Source organism: Callithrix jacchus, chromosome 16 (assembly GCF_049354715.1).
Source record: "Callithrix jacchus isolate 240 chromosome 16, calJac240_pri, whole genome shotgun sequence".
NCBI lineage: Eukaryota > Metazoa > Chordata > Mammalia > Primates > Cebidae > Callithrix > Callithrix jacchus.
In genome coordinates this window covers 29,200,189-29,219,573 of record NC_133517.1, presented here as the reverse complement: position 1 = coordinate 29,219,573, position 19,385 = coordinate 29,200,189, and the positions used below count along the sequence as shown (strand labels likewise).

Here is a 19,385-nt window from a genome sequence, read left to right as displayed (position 1 = left end):
TGGGATTATAGGTGTGAGCCACTGTGCCTGGCCTAGATTGGTACCCTTGAGTGACCAGTGAACCAAATGTCAGATCTCTTAGACAATCATGAAGTGGTGTTTTCCCTGGTATGGTACAAGTACTAATGGGAAACTAGGGATGCCACAGAGCATATAAAATGAAAGTCTAGAGATTCTGCCAGCATAACCGCAGATATTTCATGGACCTCCCCCAGGAGCTGGTGGCTAAGGGTATACTTTACAGGGAATAACCAAAAGCTTGAGAGATGCTGAAGCTTCATAGAAACATTGTAAATATCAAAAGGAGGCTGTTGGTTTAGTTACCAAGAAGGGAAGAGGCCAACCAACTATGATTTCCTGGGCTTACTATGTTCTAACACAGCATGTATCTTACTTAAGGTAACACAGCCAGTAAGGGACTGAGCTGGCTCTCTAGCCCATGAGTAATATGTCTTGAAAACGCGTGCTTTTTCTGCTACATTATACTAACTCATGTAAACATCCACTCTTTGGCAATAGTAGGATATCATGAAGACTGACTTATTTCAGAAAATCTTCAAAAACTATTTTGTCCAAAGTGTGGCCAAGAATATCTTTGTCACACTTTGTATTTAGTGTGACTAAAATATACGTATTCGTATTGTGAATAGGAATAAACCATCATAATACGAGGCCAGAACTGTTAGCTGTTCAAAGCTCTAAGTATTACTTCAGCCTCTTCCTATGTGTGGTAGTAAGACTGGCTATCAGTGTCGTCTCTTTACCAATATCGTCTCCCTTATTCATTGCTGTGTTTTACTTCAGGGTACATGGCAAAGATAAAGAGGATTGGATAGTTGTCAGCTGATGTGCTTCCTGGAATAAGAGCCACAGTTCATGCTGATGAACTGATGTAAAAGCATACCTTGTGTATCTGCAGCAATGCAGGAAAAGGAGAGCGTAGATAATTGAAATCCACCTACTGCATTTCCCAGAGGATTTGTGCGGGAAAAATTTTAAAAATAATTTAAAATAACTGAAAATTGTAAATTATTTAGTGTTAATCCAAGGTACTTTAAGTTAAAAGTGGAAGAGTTTTTTCTAAAAGTTCCAAGTACTGTACTATTTAAGCAAATGTTGCCTTTTTTACACTTTTAATATTAAATAGTATGAAAAGATCCGGTAGTTGAGCAAAGTTCTTTTTCCCGTTTCTCTGAAAATCATCTCTATAAAACATAAAAATAAAAAAAATTAGCCAGGTGTGGTGGTGCACGCCTCTGGTCCCTGTTACTTGGGAGGCTGAGGTGGGAGGATTGCTTGAGCCTTGGAAGTTAAGGCTGCAGTGAGGCATGATTGCAGCACTACACTCTAGCCTGGGTGACAGAGGGAGACCCTGCCTCAGAAGAGAAAAGTGGCCTTCGAGTCAGAATGGTATTGGCTCCAAATAATCTGTATAATTTCAGTAAGTCATCTGATATGGATTGTAATGAACCCCCAAAATGTATTACTTTCAGCCGAAGAAATTTCTAAGACCCTTAAATGATTATTGTCAATAATCTGAGACTACTTGCATTGCCTAAAATCTGAGAGGACATCACCATGCGGCAATTCCAGAATAAATTATATTTCTACTTTTAGTTTCTATGAAGCCACTTTAAAACCCTGCAGTTGTTTTTTTAAACGTATATGTCCTTCTAATGATCGTGAGACTATGAAACACAATGATTATCTTTCAGATTAATTCTTACTGCAGGTGAGAGGATAAAGTGTTTTATAAAATAATGTATTAAATATACCTATTCCTTGGCATACATGTTTAGATTTTTAATTATAATTTTTATGATGTGTTGGAGCCGGCATTTTCCTATAGAAATATAACTCAAGATTTAATATTGGGCAACAGTGGGAAAATGGGATTTAGTATGAAAATATTTGCTTTATGTAAACCTTTTTATGAATGCACCTAATGTATAAAGTGAAGTCAAGCTGTAAAAACAATTAGCTGGGAAAATGCCAAGTAAATTTTTTATGTTCCAGTGAGCGTCTATTAACTACACATTATTGTTATCATTAAACTGTATGCAAATGTATGACGAAATTCATTTAGATTTGAGTGAAAGAGACAGAGTACTAGAAGTATGCAGCAAGTATAATTACTTTGCATCTCCAAACAAAGCACATTAATCTTTCTGCAGTACCACTGATGTAATGTCTCCATGTTACTTTTGGGAGTATATGAAGTGGGCAAACATCCAAAGTTGATAGTTAATTCTGATCAGCAAAAGCACTGGAGTAGATGCCTAGGCTGGACATTGTAATAAAGCAAACAGTTTCTAAACTTCTTGGAAGATTTTAGTGCAGATGTAATCATCCATTTGAATCTTTTATTACAGACATTATAAAATTAATTTATCTAAAAAGAGTGTAAACCCCCTTTTAAAAAATCCAGTATGTTTGCATCTTTTGTACTTTCTTGCTTTTTTATACTTTGAACACTTCTCAAAAACATATGCTTGTGGACTTAATGGAGAGACAGTATAAGTATTTTCTAGAGCTCATTTCATGAATCCTTTTGTTGCTGGGAAGGACTTGTGAGATTTTCACACCAGTTGTTTTCAAAGTGCATTCTCAGAGAACTCTTAACCAAAGATGATATCTGGTGCTGGAATTAAATATTAGGAATATTCTTAGAACTCAAAGAAATAATAAGCCATATTTTCCATAAGTTTTTTAGTACTTAAGATTCTGCTATTAGATTACTGGAATGCAGTATTTAATATAAATATGTATCGAAAAGTTAAAAGTGGCTGGGCAAAGTGGTTCATGCCTGTAATCTCAGCACTTTGGGAGCCTGAGTTGGGAGGATCACTTGAGCCCAGAAATTCAAGGCCAGCCTAGGCAACATAGGGAGACCCTGTCTCTCAAAAAAGAAAAGAAAAAATTAACCAGGCATGATGGCACACGCCTGTGGTCCCAGCTACTTGAGAGACTGAGGTAGGAGGATTGCTTGAGCCCAGCGGGTTGAGACTGTAGTGTAACAGTGATCATGCACTGTACTTCAGTCTGGGCGATAGAATAAGACCCTGTTTCAAAAGCAAACAAACAAACAAAAAACCAAAACACAGACAAAACTTCTATTTTAAAAAAATGTTGGTTTTTGAATTGCAAAGTATATGTGTGTACGTATATATCTATTTGAAAATTGTCCCTCAGTACACAAGTATGCTGTATTTCATGAAAAGTGTAATAATTTTCAACTGGTTTGCCACTTGAATAAAATTTAAAGTTGATACAGACAAAATTGTTCTTATTACTGATGGCTCCTATAGAATGTAAGGCTTCTTGCCCAAAGTCTTTATAGATCTAGTAGCTGGAACTTAAATCCAGTAGATCTTTTTCTAAACCTAAAAATACTTTCCTCTGTCTACACTGTCAGTGTTTTTTTTTCTTTCTTCTTTTTTTTTTTTTTGTTGCAGGGTTTAATGGGTATATCCTAGCTTTGTTCTCATTTAAGTAAGAAATAAGAATATCCTTTATCAGCTGCTATTTAGTATTTTGTAAGTTTGGACTAACAAAATTAGTAAATTGAGGAAAGAAATAGGAAAAACAAATACTGGAAATAATAGGAAAAATCATAGTTTTTTTCTTATGAAACTGTGAGAGAATTAACTAAAATACCATTAAAGATAGGAAGAGCACTCTGTAAGGCAGATGAGTACAAAGTTGATATTCAGGAATCAGAAGCCTTCATATTCACAAACAGGGAAGAAGGTCCTTGTAAGGAGGCCATTCTCAATCTGTAGCATGTGTAAAAACCACGTAGGCTGTTAGATAATGTGCACATTCCTGGACTCCATCCTGAATCACTTCAGTCAGCCCTGAATCTACTTTTTAGCAAGTGTTTCTAGTCCTCTTAATGGGTTAAGAGGACTCTGGTGTTGTCTGTTTGGGATTCCACTTGAGAAATGGTGCTCCAAGGAACGGCCCCCTCAGCATCGCCCCTGCCCTGCCACATTGCTGCAGCGTCATTCCACAATTCTGCTGGTTTCCATGGTGCTAGCCATTTATTTCTCAGACAGGCCCTCTGCAGCACCCAAGGGAACACAGTGGCAGCACACTGGAAAAAGAGGCCCCCGGTTACCCTGCCCGGGACCCTTCTACAGAGTTACAAAGTCGGAACACTTCCAGCACTGCTGTGCTTATCAGCCACCACAGGGAGGCGCACCTTACTGCTTCTGCCATATACTGTCTGACCACCTGCATCTAGAGGGAGGGCAGGAAATAATAGGGTGGTGTCCTCTAGCACCTGAAGACATTGAGCAGAACTTCCAGGGTGGGTGCACCCTTTCCTTACCTGCCAGATTCAGCGTGTCTGCTTTTCACTGGAGTTGATTACCCATTTCTCACCAGTCCTGTGGCCACTTAATCCTGTGTGTTCTACTACCTCCCAGTTGGAATGAGGAGCAATGTTTGGCAAAACTGTAACTGGTTAATTCCAGCTCCTCTGACTCTGCTGTACTTGCTCCTAGGAAGCTACAGAAAAACATCTGCACTAACTGGTCCACCTTGAAATAATGACCGCTTAATCCTTACGTGAAATTGTAGCACTGCCTGCAATCCTACTATATTTTCTTGGGCAATTCAGACTCCTGCTTTTAGAGATGACTTTGCCTGTACTATGTAGTGGCCTGCCAGCTGCTCTCTTCTTGCCTCTCTTTGGGTAAATAGCAACAAGATCTTTTTCAAATCATGTCCGATTGTGCCACTTTTCTGCTTAAAACTTTCCAGTGGTTTCCATCATGTGGAATCAAGTCCTAATTTGCTGCCTGGTGACTTCTCAGACCTCGTTTCCTACTAATCATTCCTTGATTCAGGGCTTGTCAGGTACAAGGAACACTTGCTCTTTCTCAAAAATTGACCAACCAACAGGTTACTTCTGCAGGGCCTTTGCACTTACTGTCCTATTTGCTTAGAACACTTTTTCTTTCTGGCATTTCCATGCCTAGAATTCTCACTTTATTCAAAATATGTGTTCAAATGTCACTGTCTAAAGGAGCCCCTGTTACTCTCTTTCTGTACTGTGCTTCATTTTTCTTCTAGCCCATCTCATTTGTTGATATGTCTATGTGTGTGTATGTACTTACTTGATTGATGGTTTCCTGAGTGCAGTCCTCCATCTCTAGAAACCAAAACTCCATCCCAGCATGAAGTAGGCCCTTAATAAATATTAGTTGAATTAATGTAATTCACATACACCCTGGCAATTACACAAGAGTAGGAAGAAGACCAGGTCAGTAACTTCCTAGAGTGTAAAAGGGAGTGTTTTACACCTCCATTTACAAAATTTGGTGGGCTAGTTTGTGAGAGTCCGTCAAGAATGTGAATGGGAGTAGTTGAGATCACCGACAGAAGCTGTCTTGTCAGTGAGAAACAAAATAGAACCCTAGGGAGTATCAACATTTTTTTAAAAAATGATTTTTGAAATAAAATTCACATAACACAAGATTATTTTAAAGTATACAATTCATTGTGCATTTAGTACATTCACAGTGTTGTACAGCCATCACCATGGTCTAATCCAAAACATTTCTATCATTCCCAAAAGAAACCCCATACCTATTAACAGTTACTCCCCAAACTCCGTCTTCCTAGCTCCTGGCAACCACTGATCTACTTTCTGTCTCTGTGGGTTTGCCTATTCTGGATATTTTGTCTAAATGGAATCATAGAGTATGTACCCTTTTGTGTCTAGCTTCTTTCACTTAGCATAATGTAAGTTTATTCATGTTGTAGCATGTAATTATACTTCATTCCTTTGTATGACTGTATAACACTCCATTGTAGGAACATACCACATTTTGTTTATCTGTTCATCAGGATCCGTGGGTTATTTCTACTTTTTGACTGTTAGAAATAATGCTGCTATAAACATTTACATGTAAGTTTTTGTTTGAACTCCAGTTTTCATTTCTCTTAGGTATATATCTAGAAGTGAAATTGCTGGGTCAAGTGGTAATTCTGTGTTCATTTTTTGATGAACTGGTAAACTATTTTCTGTAGCAACTGTACCATTTTACATTCCCACCAGAATGTATCAGAGTTCCAATCTGCATGTCTCTATGACTTTTGTTTTTAAACCATAACCATCCTAGTGGGTGTGTGAAGTGGTGTCTTACTGTGGTTTTGATTTGCATTCCCCTAATGGGAACATTTAAGCCTGGGCTCCAGATGGGTGGGTTAAGAGGAGACAAAGAATGAGCAGAGAGGAACTAGGACTTTGCATTCAACTTGGTCCTCTAGACTTAAAGAGTGTCCCAGCATTCCCTTTGGCAACTGATATCCTGCACTTGACTTTTGGCATACAGGGATCTAGAGATCTTCAGAATCTGCCAGATCTCATACATCTAGTGAAACTTAAGTTGCTTTGATATTCCAAGTCCAGCATGACTTCTGCAGAGTTTATAGTAATACTTCTGCAGTTTATAGTGCACATCTATCCAGTTCATTCAGAGGCAGCATAGTGCAGCAGTTACGAGCATGGGCTCTGGAGTGAAACTGCCTGGGCTCAAATGCGGGCTCAAGTCGGGTGGCCTTGGGAAGGTTACTGAATGTCTCTATTCTTCAATTTCCTCATCTGTAAAATGAAGTTGGCTTGTGAAGATTGAGTCAGATTAGTATCTAAATGCTTGGAATAGTGCCTGGCACATAGTAAGTGCTTTGTATGTTTTTGCCCTAATTATGATAATGGTGATGTGATAATAATTTATCTATATTTCCATTTAGAGAAGGGGCAAGAATAGGTTTATGTTGGTTCCAAGTATGGGACTGAGGGTGGTGATTGTGTGTTTACAATAATGGGGCTCTTTGCTAACATACTGTGTGCTTTGCATAGTCCTGATTATGGCACTACTGTCAGTGATTCAGTACAAGTTACTTATTCTCTTGGTTTGTGTTCTGTATTCCATAAGTCATTTCACTAATTCATCAAATTTAATTTTGAACACAGATTTACCTTTGTGTGGACTTCCTTCAATTAAATGTTTTTTTTCCATTTTTATTCTAGTTTACCATATTATTTTTTAAAACTTGAAATTATGGAAGGAAGAACATCATTTATAATTCTATCATTTCAAAACATCCTATCCTAGCTTTTAGTGCATATCTTACTATATTTTCCTCTAGGCATTTAAAACATACTTACAGTAATTCTACAAATAAAATAGAATATCCATACACCTCTTAAAGCATATTTTCAGCTGACCTGTGAATCTTTTCTAATCAGTCCTAATATTTGAAATTCCTCAAGAATTAACAGATCTCATAAAAGATATATTTTTCAAAATTTATAGATATGAATAAAGAAAGAACTCTCTCCTATCTAGACATTTTATATACATACAAACTTGAAAATGTGCCAAGGACTATTTTATAGCTTTATGATAAAAACCTGTTATTTTTCTGCAGCAGGAAAAAGAATGGTTAGCAGTTCCAAACGTGTACAAAGAGTCAAAATAATCAACATGTCATTTGAATTCTTAGTTTTGGCCTTTAGGGTTCTTTAAACATAAATTCTACAAATATTTTGTAGATAAGTAAACTGAGATAGAAAGGTTAAGTGACATTTCTGTTTCCAGTCAATGTTAGAAATAAACACAGAAATCCAAAGCCTCTCCTTATTAGATTAGAAGATAGCATTTTCGTATATTTTAAGACGTAAGTATGTAAGGGAGATATGAATGTTTAAGCTGGGTTGAGATTTATGAATAATGCTATCAAATAGAATGAGGTAATTATTTTTCAATTTGTAAAAATCCTAATGTTATTTGGAATATGTCTTTCTCACCTTGTAAAAATGATACTTAGGAAAGTGGAGATGTTGGAGTATAAAGCAGTCACAGAATGGTAGGGAGGACATACAGATTTTAGTTGTTTAGAAAGATAATAGGAAATGAGTCCATAAAGAGGGCCTTAAATGAAGTAACTTTAGGGAGGATGGCAAGGATATGTGGTATAAAAAGTTATTACAACTAACAGTCAGATATAAGTGAATGTAAGATCTTTCCTTTACTCAAAAAACAAAACTAACAGAATGGCAAGTATTAAATGAAAGGAATCAATATACATTCTTTCTTTACTGTTATATTGACTTGTGGTATCTTGAAGATAGGCTGCATCTCAAGGTTTGTTTGAGATCTAAAGAAAAGGAAGATTTTATTTTATTTGATTTACAATTTTATTTTTTTTTTTGCAAGACTTCCAGCAGATAGAAGAGAAGGAAGCATGGGGATAAAAAGGCCTTGTAAGCAGCCTTTCTCAAATTTAGGCTGTTAAGTAGTGTTGCACATAATGTTCATCATTCTGATGTTTCACTTTGATTTTATATCATGCACTTGTGTCTCTTTTTGATCTGACATGCTGCAGAAACACAGTGTTTTGTCATGGTGTTTCAGCAGCCATTCATTCAATAAAACATCTCTGAAGTCTATTAGTGGGTCTTAGTTTAGATCCCTTGCATTAGGTTCTCTGGCCTGCCAAGAAGATAGACAATTTAATGAACAAAAATGGAAGAAGATAAAGCAGATTTTAAGGAAAGTCCATAAGGAGTTTTCTGAATTCTGCAGTTAGGCAGACTTAAATTTGACTCGCAGCAACTCTTTGGGGACATTCTTGAGGGGACCTTGGGAACATCTCCTGTCTCACCAGGGTGCAGGAGGATTAAATGAAAGAGAGATATGAAAGACCTAACCATTGTGCAGTGAGGAATATGGGTGGTCTCTTTCTTGAATGGCATTTGAAGCAATTGCCAAGTCACATAGGCCACATTGTGGGATGTGGTGATAATTCTGGTCCTTTATTGTGCAGAGAGTCAGCAGGGCAGCTTAAAACTATGGTTCCATCCCTAGAAACCCTTGATGCAGCAGATCAGGGTTGGATCACAGGAATCTGCATTTTTAACAAGCATGGAAGATAATTCTGATGAAAGTAGGATTACACTTTGGAGGCTGGGGGTAGGCCAAATCTCAAGACTTTTTTGGGATCCGGAGGAAATTCAATCATTTGACCCTGAAACTTAAATAACCTGGGTGAGTGAGTTTTTGTGGTTCGTCTTTTATCAGTAGTCATTATGAGGATCTAAACATTGACCACAAAATTCTACTTGAGAAAAATCATTTAAGAATAGCTCTGTCTGATTAGGTAAATATACTAATTTGTAAAATACGTGCAGCACTTATAAGTACTGTATTAGTCTGTTCTCATGTTGCTATGAAGAAATACCTGAGACTGGGTGATTTATAAAGAAAAGAGGTTTAGTTTGACTCACAGTTCTACATGGCTAGGGAGGCCTCAGAAAACTTACAGTCATGGTGGAAGACACCTCATCACAGGGCAGCAGGAGAGGAAATGAGTGCCAGTAGGGGAAATGCCAGACGCTTATAAAACTCAGTCACCATCATGAGAACACCATGGGGGAAACCATTCACTTTCCTCCAACCATGTCCCTCCCATAACACATGGGGATTACAATTCGGATTACAATTCAAGATGAGATTTTGAATGGGGACACAGCCAAACTCTATCAAGTACCTTACCAAAAGTGAGCCTAATATTTGAAATAAGTAAAAATAGAAGGAACTCCATTAAGTAGAACATATCAATCTGTATAGTTAATAAATTTTGGATGTTTCTTTACCAAAAGAAATAAGTATTTTGAGACCAGACCTAACACACAAGAACCATTCTGCATCATCTTCCCTGTAATTCAATCTGGATGCCATTAATGAGAGTGCTCTGGCTAATCTTAATTGTCATGATAGTATGAGGAGATGTGATATATAAGATATTCAAACCATGTGGGGTATATTATTAAGAATCATTGTTAAGTAAGAGGATGAAGTGAAACAGAATGAAATAGATCAGGCATCCAGTCTTGGGATTTCCTGTTGTTAGTGCTAGAATTTTTACTTTTTATGTTAAAAATGCAGCATACTTAATTTTTCCTCTGACACTTATACAATACAATTTATATATACATATATATCCATGTACATGCACATACACATACATCGAGCCATATTTGATGACCAAAAAGGGAGAGGCCCCAAGGGCTCTTTGGTGTGCAATTAATATTTTGGCCAGAAAATCAGCAGATTGTTTCAGTATGGTTATGTGTTATGACATCATATTCCAGTAAAGTTGTAATGAACAGAAATTTTGTTTGTCTCTGTGGCAAACCAAAATGAGTTTTGTAATTGTCAGCAGGCCTTAGTGATTATAGTGGCGCCCACTCCCTCTACTGCAGTTAAAGGTCTGTTAGCATTTCAGTTGTGGACCTTCTATTTTCAGAAGTTTATAATTAATTGTAAACATTTGCTCTGTGGTGAAAGTTTGCCATATAAGATCTCAGTTCAGGAGTAAATTTCTGATTTCAAGTTGTCTGTTTTAAAGTTTTAAAATAGAACCAGTTAAAAATAAACATAAGTTTATAAACAAAAGTTACAAATGAACAAAAGTTCTGTGGAGGTGGGAAAATTGAATTTAGTGAAACACAAAGTAAAGATGAGCAGCATTGCTCATATAGTCTGTCAGGTTTCTGCATTAAGGGGATTAAAATAAATTTCTGCATTAAAGGGATTAAAATAAAATAGATGATAGGAAATTGTGCACTTCAGTACACTATTTAGTTATCGTAACCAAAAAAAACAAAAAAGATTGTGATTTTTTAATGCTATTTAGTCTTTGCATGTTAAAATACCATGATTTTTAATTTAACTTTTTATATTTGCTAATTAAAGAACATATGACATATAATGAAAACATTTAAAATGCTTTATCTTAATTTAATAGAAAACTATAGTTAAAGAAAATTTAAGTGTTTTAAACATTGACTGTTTCTTTTTTTCATGCTCTGAATTCCTCCCCTTCTCTTGACTCTGTTAATTACTCCTGTCCCTGACATTGTGTTGTAATTTTTCTTCTAACTTTGACCCCTTTTCATCTCCTTCACTGCTGTCTATTGTTTCCCTAGCACTTTGATCATAGGCATTAATCAGTTCTTACCCTTAGGCTCCTTTTTGATTCCTTTACACTTACCCTTTCCAGGTGCTTATCCACTTGCATGGTTTCAATTATTGCCTTGCAAATCTGCATCTTCAGTACCAATCAATGTTTCTAGTTACTCACCTTCAGTAAACCTTCATTGATTAGTCCCATCTGCCTAGTGAATTCCTACATGATGGGCTCTTTCCAGTTTATCTCAGGTTGAATATAGAGTGTCACTACTTGGATGTCCAGTAATTATCTAAAATATAGTAGGACCTCAGCTGCACTTCTTTTTGCTTGGAAACAAACATTTTTTAGCACTGGAGTTAAAAATCGCTCCAGTGATTTTTCAGCATTACAATTGTAAATCCACCATTTCATCAAAATCGATTCTGTTTATTTTGCTAAGTTGCTCAATTCAGTGGTCATATTTCTCAGTTCTCATTTTACTTGACCTGTTAGTAGCATTAGATACAATTAATCCCTCCCTTCTCCTCGACAGACTTTTTTCCTGTTTGGCTTTCAGGAAGGATGTTGTGCTTGCTTGGCTTTTCTCCTATCACACCCTCCCATGCAGTTCTCATTGTTTTATGCCTTTAAATACCACCTATATTGGTGATTCCCAACTTTTTTCTCTATCTTGGACCTCTTTCCTGAAGTCCAGACTAATAAATTCAGTTGTCCAGTTAACATCTACACTTGGATAGCTGATAGGCCTAATAATTGAACATCTCCAAAACAGAGCCGCTGAAATCCACCCCCAGCAAACCCATTTCTTTTGCAGTCTCACTGTCTCAATAGATGGGTACTCCATTTTCCAGTTACTTAGTTCCAAATCCCTGACGTCACCCTGACTTCCCTCTCATATTCCATAGCCAGTCTTTGGGTAAACCCATCATCTGTACTTTCAAAATTCGTCTAGAAACCATCACTTCTCGTTATTTTCATTGCTACACTCTAGTTCAGGCCACAGTCACCTTTCCCTTGGATTATCTCAGTAGCCTAGTAGATAATCCTTGCCTCCAGCATTGTTCCCCTAGAGTGTATCTTCAGAATAGTAGATGGTTATTCTCAAAGGTAAGTCAGATTATGTTACTTCTCTGTGCAAAATCTTACAGTGGCTCGTCATTTCACTCAGGGTTAAAGATGCTTACTTACAGCCATCTGTAGGGAAGGCCTTATGGAAATCTGGTTACCAGTTTTCATCTCCTAGTTTTTTATTTCCTCATTTTCTAAACTTTTGCCAGACAGGCCTCCTCCGAGTTACTTGAACGTGCATGGCACACTCCTGCCTTGCTGCCCTTGCTACTGGTATTCTCTTTGCTTCGCAAATACTGTCCCAGATCCCTCATGGCTTGTTTGTTCCCTCACTTAACTTCAGGTCTTTACACAATTGATATTTTCTCAAGGGAACCTCTCTTGTCCACCCTATCTAAAACCTACCTCCCTGACACCTTTGAACCCTTCCCTGTTTACTTTTTCATACATCTATCTCTAATATACTAGATAATTCTACATATTTATCTTATTGTTTATCTTTCCTACTCTAATGTGTTTTTGTTCATTGCCATAGTCCCCTCTCATACAGAAGACACTCCATAAATAATTGTTGAATTAATGGATTTTATTACATATCTTCTTAATTTTTTCTCCTTCATTTCTTCTGGGTTTTTCTTTCTTCTTACCACCTTTGCTATTTCTTCATATCTGCATTATTGCAGCTTTTTAGTCATGCATCATTACCTCAGTCACTGTAAAATGTATGAATACAGCACTCCCTGCTTAAGAATTGGCCTAAACTCCTTATCCTTATGCTGAATCTACTCTCCTTATTACTTTGCATTGTACTCAGTCCATTTCTCTGCCCCTGTATTTCTAATCATAATTGTCTTCTGCAAAAAAGCCCAGTAATCTACATGTTGTCACCTGAACAGTCTTGCCTGTCCCAGACTCTGTTGTAGCTTCACCAGACCATTCGCTTACTTCTGTCAAAATCTAACTGAAAACTTCTCACCAGGAAGTCTGCTGTGATGATATGATTAAATAATTTTTACTGTATTGTTTTATGTTTAATGTTGTATTCTATATATGTTTTTCATGGAGATCAGGATAAGCTATTATCTGTAGATGTATCGACTCACATTTTATCCAAAATGTATATTTTTGAGGTTAAAATTTTATTAAGAGTATAGTACATTATATAATTGGTATCATTTTAAACAAAATAGATTTTGTGAATCATTATAGAATGGTTTTATTTAACTAACTTTAATGTTTTTATTTTCTTATTTTAGGTATCATTGCCCAATGCCTAAGATCTTTTACGTTCAGCTCACTGTAGGAAATAATGAATTTTTTGGGGAAGGAAAGACTCGACAAGCTGCTAGACACAATGCTGCAATGAAAGCTCTCCAAGCACTACAGAATGAACCTATTCCAGAAAAGTCGCCTCAGGTGTGGCGCTGCTGCATGTGACAGTCTCTTCTTTAAACTTTCCCAGTGAGATTATTGGGAAGACAAATCCGTGCATTTTATAATTAAAATAAATAATCTGTTCTGATAGGGAAGAATATTAGAGTGAAGACCTGCTAAGATTTGCGTCTCAGATGGTCTTCTATAACTGACTCGTGTTCCTGCAAGATGACTTTACCTTTGGTTCCTCCCTTGCATTCACTTCCCAGGCAGCTGGGGATTTGGGGATGTATATGATGATGAGAAATAACATTGATTTGCCTTACATTTTATACTGTGTCTATTGCATATGGATTACATTGTGTGAATCTAGAATCAAGGATTAAAGTGGAGGAGATTTTATGGATTTTTCAGTCCTCCTTTGTTTTACAAATGAGGATATTGAGGCTATTCTTGAGTAATCTCAGTCATTCTCATGGCTTCAGCTACTTTCTCGATTGACTCCAAAACAGTATCTCTAGTTCAGGCATGTCCTATACATAGTACAGTGAGCTTCTTACTGGACTTTTCCACTTAGTTATTTCAGACTCTACAATTCAGCCTCTACAGTTTTCCTTTCTCCAAACCGATTGATTATTTCTCCTTTGACATTTATCTTAATGGATAGATTATGATAGGTATGTTTCTGCTTGTACTCTTTCATGAGAGCTCCTATTTCTTTACCTGTTTTCCCACTAGATCATACACCTCTTGACAGCAGGAATACTGTCTCTAATAGTTATAGTAGGTTCAGCATGCATGAGGCCCTCCAGAAGTATGTGTTAAGTGAATAAAGTAAACCGATACCTGTGCCAGACGTAGAGTTCCAACTAGGATGCTCTTGCTTTGCATCCTGTACTCTTTTTGTAACTTCATCCTCATAGATCACGTTAGAACACCAGTGGAGGAATTCTTGGGTGTTGGGGATTGGGGGGTAGAGAACTCTAAAACAAGAGAGCCAGGTCTAGGGATGTAGGCTAAACTCAAATAAGTGTATGGTTGTAAAAGATTTCCAAAGTTTGCATTAAACGCTTTTCCTTCAAGGAAAACAAACTAAAAACAAAACCGAATAACAGAAAGCCTGGCAGCAAAGCCCTTGAGTACTGTGGTTACAGGAGAATGTCGCAGATACAGCCTATAGTTTGTTGTTTCTTCTTGTATTTTAAATAGGCCATCTTGACTGTAGAATAAACCTAAAGTTGTTATAACGGCAAGATTCAGTGTTATCCTGTTTTTTTGTGATTTAGAATGGTGAATCAGGAAAGGATATGGACGATGACAAAGATGCAAATAAGTCTGAGATCAGCTTGGTGTTTGAAATTGCTCTGAAGCGAAATATGCCTGTCAGTTTTGAGGTATGTACTTGGTAGAGATCTTCCCATTTTTTCCCCCTGCTCTGTTTATTTTAAACAAATCAAATTAACTGGTATACTAGTATCCTGTAAGAGTTAATGTGCTTCTATATGTTCAAACTCAGTATTATGAAATGATCTAGGCTGTGGTGAAAATAGGAATCATGATGATATCACAGATTTCTTCTGATTTTTCTTTCTTTTCTGTATTAAGCCTTTGTACACATGATATTTCAATTTTAATTATAAAAGTTATTTTCTGGGTAAAAGATAATTTGTGGTACCCTGTAGATTTTGTTTTTTGTTTTGAGATGGAGTCTTGCTCTGTCGCCCAGGCTGGAGTGCAGTGGTGCAATCTTGACTCATTGCAACCTGTGCCCCCTAGGTTCAAGCGATTCTCCTGCCTCAGCCTCCTGAGTAGCTGGGAGTACAGGCATGTGCCACCATGCCCCGCTGATTTTTTTTTTGTATTTTTGGTAGAGACGGGGTTCTACCATGTTAGCTAGGATGGTCTCGATCTCCTGACCTTATGATCCTCCCACTTTGGCCTCCCAAAGTGCTAGGATTACAGGCATGAACCACCGTGCCAGGCCAGGATTTGGTCTTTTAAATAGGATTAAATTAAATTTATTCAAGTTACTAGTAAACCTAAATTACTTGGAAAGTATGCTTATGATAAATTCCTTCTCCCTAATAATGTTGCATTATTGAGATTTGGTAGTACTTTCATTCCTTTTCCTAATTGGAATCCAATATTAGAAGACAAAATTTCAGTGTAATGTTAAATAGTAAACTACTTTAATAGGGTATCTTGTATAAGTCAGAATTTTGAAGGACACTAAAAGTTTTGAGTCTTCAGGTTTTGGAAGGCATATTTCCTCCAAAAGCTGGCATAGTTTAAAAAGTGAGAGCAGATTAAACAAGGTTTAGGAACATTACATTCATAGCTGACAGATCTGTAACTCATTACTCTAGGAGCTAGGTATTTTTGGCATACCTACTTATCTTTTTAAAATCATGTCACAAGAATAAATATCCCTTTCTGTAAAACAGCCTTTGCCATCTCTATCAAAAACAGCTTGTTTTTCATCCATCAGCTGTTTTTGAGAGGCTTCCACAGGCATGGTGCCTTATGGTTTATAGAACTACAAGTTTCTCCAGTAACTTACTCATACATAGGAGAAAGTTAGGTATGTCTGTAATTGTATACAAACTCTCATTCTAGATGGCCAGTCTAACACCGTATCTAATGATATGTTTGATATTCTTAAATTTGTGCTTCCTAAGACATGGAAAAACTATAATCAGAATTGTCAGTTTTAAAGTAATAAAAAATCATTTTGACTATGAATCAAATGTGTTTATTTGGATTTCTTCTGTCTCAACTGCATTTAGCATTGTGTCATAAATAAATAGTCCCAGTATAATACCTTCATAATAGCTTTCTTAAAGAAATACTATAATTTTGGGATAATACCAATTTTGATTTTGGTATGAATATTAAATCATTCTATGAGAATACATCTGAAGTGCCTATACATTATTTAATATTTTACTCATATTTATTAGGTTATTAAAGAAAGTGGACCACCACATATGAAAAGCTTTGTTACTCGAGTGTCAGTAGGAGAGTTCTCTGCAGAAGGAGAAGGAAATAGCAAAAAACTCTCCAAGAAGCGCGCTGCAACTACCGTCTTACAGGAGCTTAAGAAACTCCCACCTCTTCCTGTGGTGGAAAAGCCAAAACTATTTTTTAAAAAACGCCCTAAAACAATAGTAAAGGTAAGTTTATATTTGTGAACATCAGTCAGTTTTACTAAATAAATATTATAGTAGCTAAAGATAAGCGTTTTTCTATAAGGCAGGTCCCTGAACTTAGGGATTATATATAGTCCTGAAATCAGGGCAGGACATGTGACTCTAAATTAATGACAATTCTGTTTTGCTTTTTAGACACCTGTTTTACCTGCATTTGTTCATCAAATAATTATAATACCTTAGATATTTATAGTGTTTTTTTTGTTGTTTAAAAAGTGGTTTTCCATTTATGTCACCTTAATCTTCATGACCATGTAAGGTAAATGATGTTAGCCCTCATTTTACAAAAAAGATTTTGTAAAACATGTTCAAAGGGTTTGCTCATTTTTTTTTTTTTTTTGAGGCAGAGTTTTGCTCTTGTTACCCAGGCTGGAGTGCAATGGCGTGATCTCTGCTCACCGCAACCTCCGCTCACCGCAACCTCCACCTCCTGGGTTCAGGCAATTCTCCTGCGTCAGCCTCCTGAGTAGCTGGGATTACAGGCATGTGCCACCATGCCCAGCTCATTTTTTGTATTTTTAGTAGAGACTGGGTTTCACCATGTTGACCAGGATGGTCTTGATCTCTTGACCTCGTGATCCACCCACCTCGGCCTCCCAAAGTGCTGGGATTACAGGCTTGAACCACCGCGCCCGGCCGGGTTTGCTCATTTTTAATTCAGCAATCGTTATCAAACCACCTGAACTGCTCTGATCTCTAATCCAGTGTTCTTTCTGCACGCAAGGCTGTTACATAGTAACTTCTTAGGATATCATGAAATTTAAACAGGATACAAAAAAAAACATATGAATAATATAATGAGACTAGCTACAGCAACTGGAAATCGTAAAGCACTCCATCTGCCAGACTTTGTCCCAACACTTTGCTTTAGTCATATTTTATCCACATAGCAACCATATGAAGTAGATGGTGTTATTTTGTTGTCATTCGTTCAGATGTGTATACCTTGCCAAAGAAGAATATGGAGAATACAGCTTTTTAAGATATTATGACTCTTTCTTTTATTGGATCAGAGTTTATTCACATTAATAAGAGAAAAAAGATAAATATCAGAGGAATGAGATGAATCAGCATTTAAAATAGGACAGTGTCCATGAATGCTTGACACGTATGACATGTGTGGAGTTAGAGTTCTGTGTTTCTAGAGAAAGCCTTAAATTGCCAGCATTTCAGTTGCTGGCTCATCCTCACTGATTTAGCAGACTTCTGATTAGACTGTACAAACAAAGGATTACAGATAAGAAATAAATTTAGTCTCAATGATTTCTTTTATTTTGATTGCACAGTGGCACAATTGAGGTGTTTTTACAGTTTTATACCTTTGTACCTTTGTTGTATTTAAAAACACCTACATGTGTACATATAAAAATAACTACTTAAATACTTGTTTGTAATGAATACTGACATTACTTCACTTAGAAGATATAGTAGGTAATGCGTTCCCTGAACTGGCATTATATATTATATGTAAGGTAGACTAAAAATAAATGCAAATAGACTCACTTATTATGAGTAATAGTGGTTCCCAAGAGGACTGGTGCTTTCATTTCAGATGCTCTTCTTATACAGTCAGGGAGTAGAATATAGCTATTAAGAGAATGACCTTTGGAGTCAGTTTTGAGTATTAATCCCTGAGCAAGTTACCTAACTTTTAAAAATATTTATTCATTTATAAAGTGGGAATAATAATTGACCTTGCTACATGGGATTGTATTAACTATACAGTTAATACAATAAGTGTAAGTATTAACTAAAACAATACACAAAATGCATTAGTAATTATTAAGTATTCATTGTTATTAGTGATAATGCAACTACTGTAATAAGTAATACATATTAGCTATTGGTATTTTGTATCTAATACTGTGTAAACTGTTTTCTTAAATCTATTAATATATAAAATCTTTGGCCTTTCTATAATGGAAGAACAGCATTTTATGTTGGAATGGTGGCCCTAAACTGGTCACAATAACTTCCATCTAATCTATTAAACTAAGTCTTGATAAATTAAGAATAATAAAGCAGGCTGGATGTGGTGGCTCACACCTGTAATCCCAGCAATTTGGGAGGCTTAGGCAAGTGGATCATTTGAGGCCCGAAGTTTGAGACCAGTGTGGCCAACATGACGAAACTTCATCTTTCCTAAAAGTTCAAAAATTAGGTGGCTCTGGTGGCACGTGCCTATAATCTTAGCAACCGCTCAGGAAGCTGAGGCACAAGAATCACTTGAACCTAGGAAGCGGAGGTTGAAGTGAGCCGAGATCACTGCCACTGCACTCCAGCCTGGGAGACAGTGAGATTCTGTCTCAAAATAATTAATAATAATAATAATAATAATAACAACAACTATTAGGCTAGAAAAGATCTGTACATTTCTATAGTAGCATATAAATCTAACTCTTGTTTTAACTGTAGCTATTAAAAGCAAGATGATAATTTAAATGTTATTCCCTAGAGGCAGGAGAGAGGAGAAACATTTTGAATTCTTAATTATTTGCTACTGCTTCCAGTATATAAGCAATATTATCCCAGAATTTCCGTCCTATGCATCCTTTAGATCACAGCGTAAATTTGACCTTTTTAGGTCCTCTCCTACTCCCTGACTAGGTTAGCCTTCTGCATTTTCCCTCACATACACCACATTTGGAGTTACTTTTGCCATGTCTGTCTTTTGTTAAATCCTGTAGATACCCTCTGAAATGTAAGATTGAGAGAACAACATGTGTATAATGAGTTGGGATCTAG

General features: G+C 36.6%; 1 protein-coding gene across 9 annotated transcripts in view; it reads left to right on the top strand.

Moving 5' to 3' along the window:
- The window catches only part of STAU2 (staufen double-stranded RNA binding protein 2), a 332,019-nt gene that overhangs the window by 124,770 nt on the left and 187,864 nt on the right, over positions 1-19,385 (top strand). For all 9 annotated transcript variants that reach the window (XM_035277251.3, XM_078352637.1, XM_078352636.1 and 6 more), the window contains 3 exons: positions 13,314-13,473; positions 14,718-14,825; positions 16,392-16,604. In XM_035277251.3, coding sequence (XP_035133142.3) covers positions 13,327-13,473; positions 14,718-14,825; positions 16,392-16,604 — 468 coding nt within the window. In that variant the 5' untranslated portion in view covers positions 13,314-13,326. The remainder of the gene's footprint in view (positions 1-13,313; positions 13,474-14,717; positions 14,826-16,391; positions 16,605-19,385) is intronic.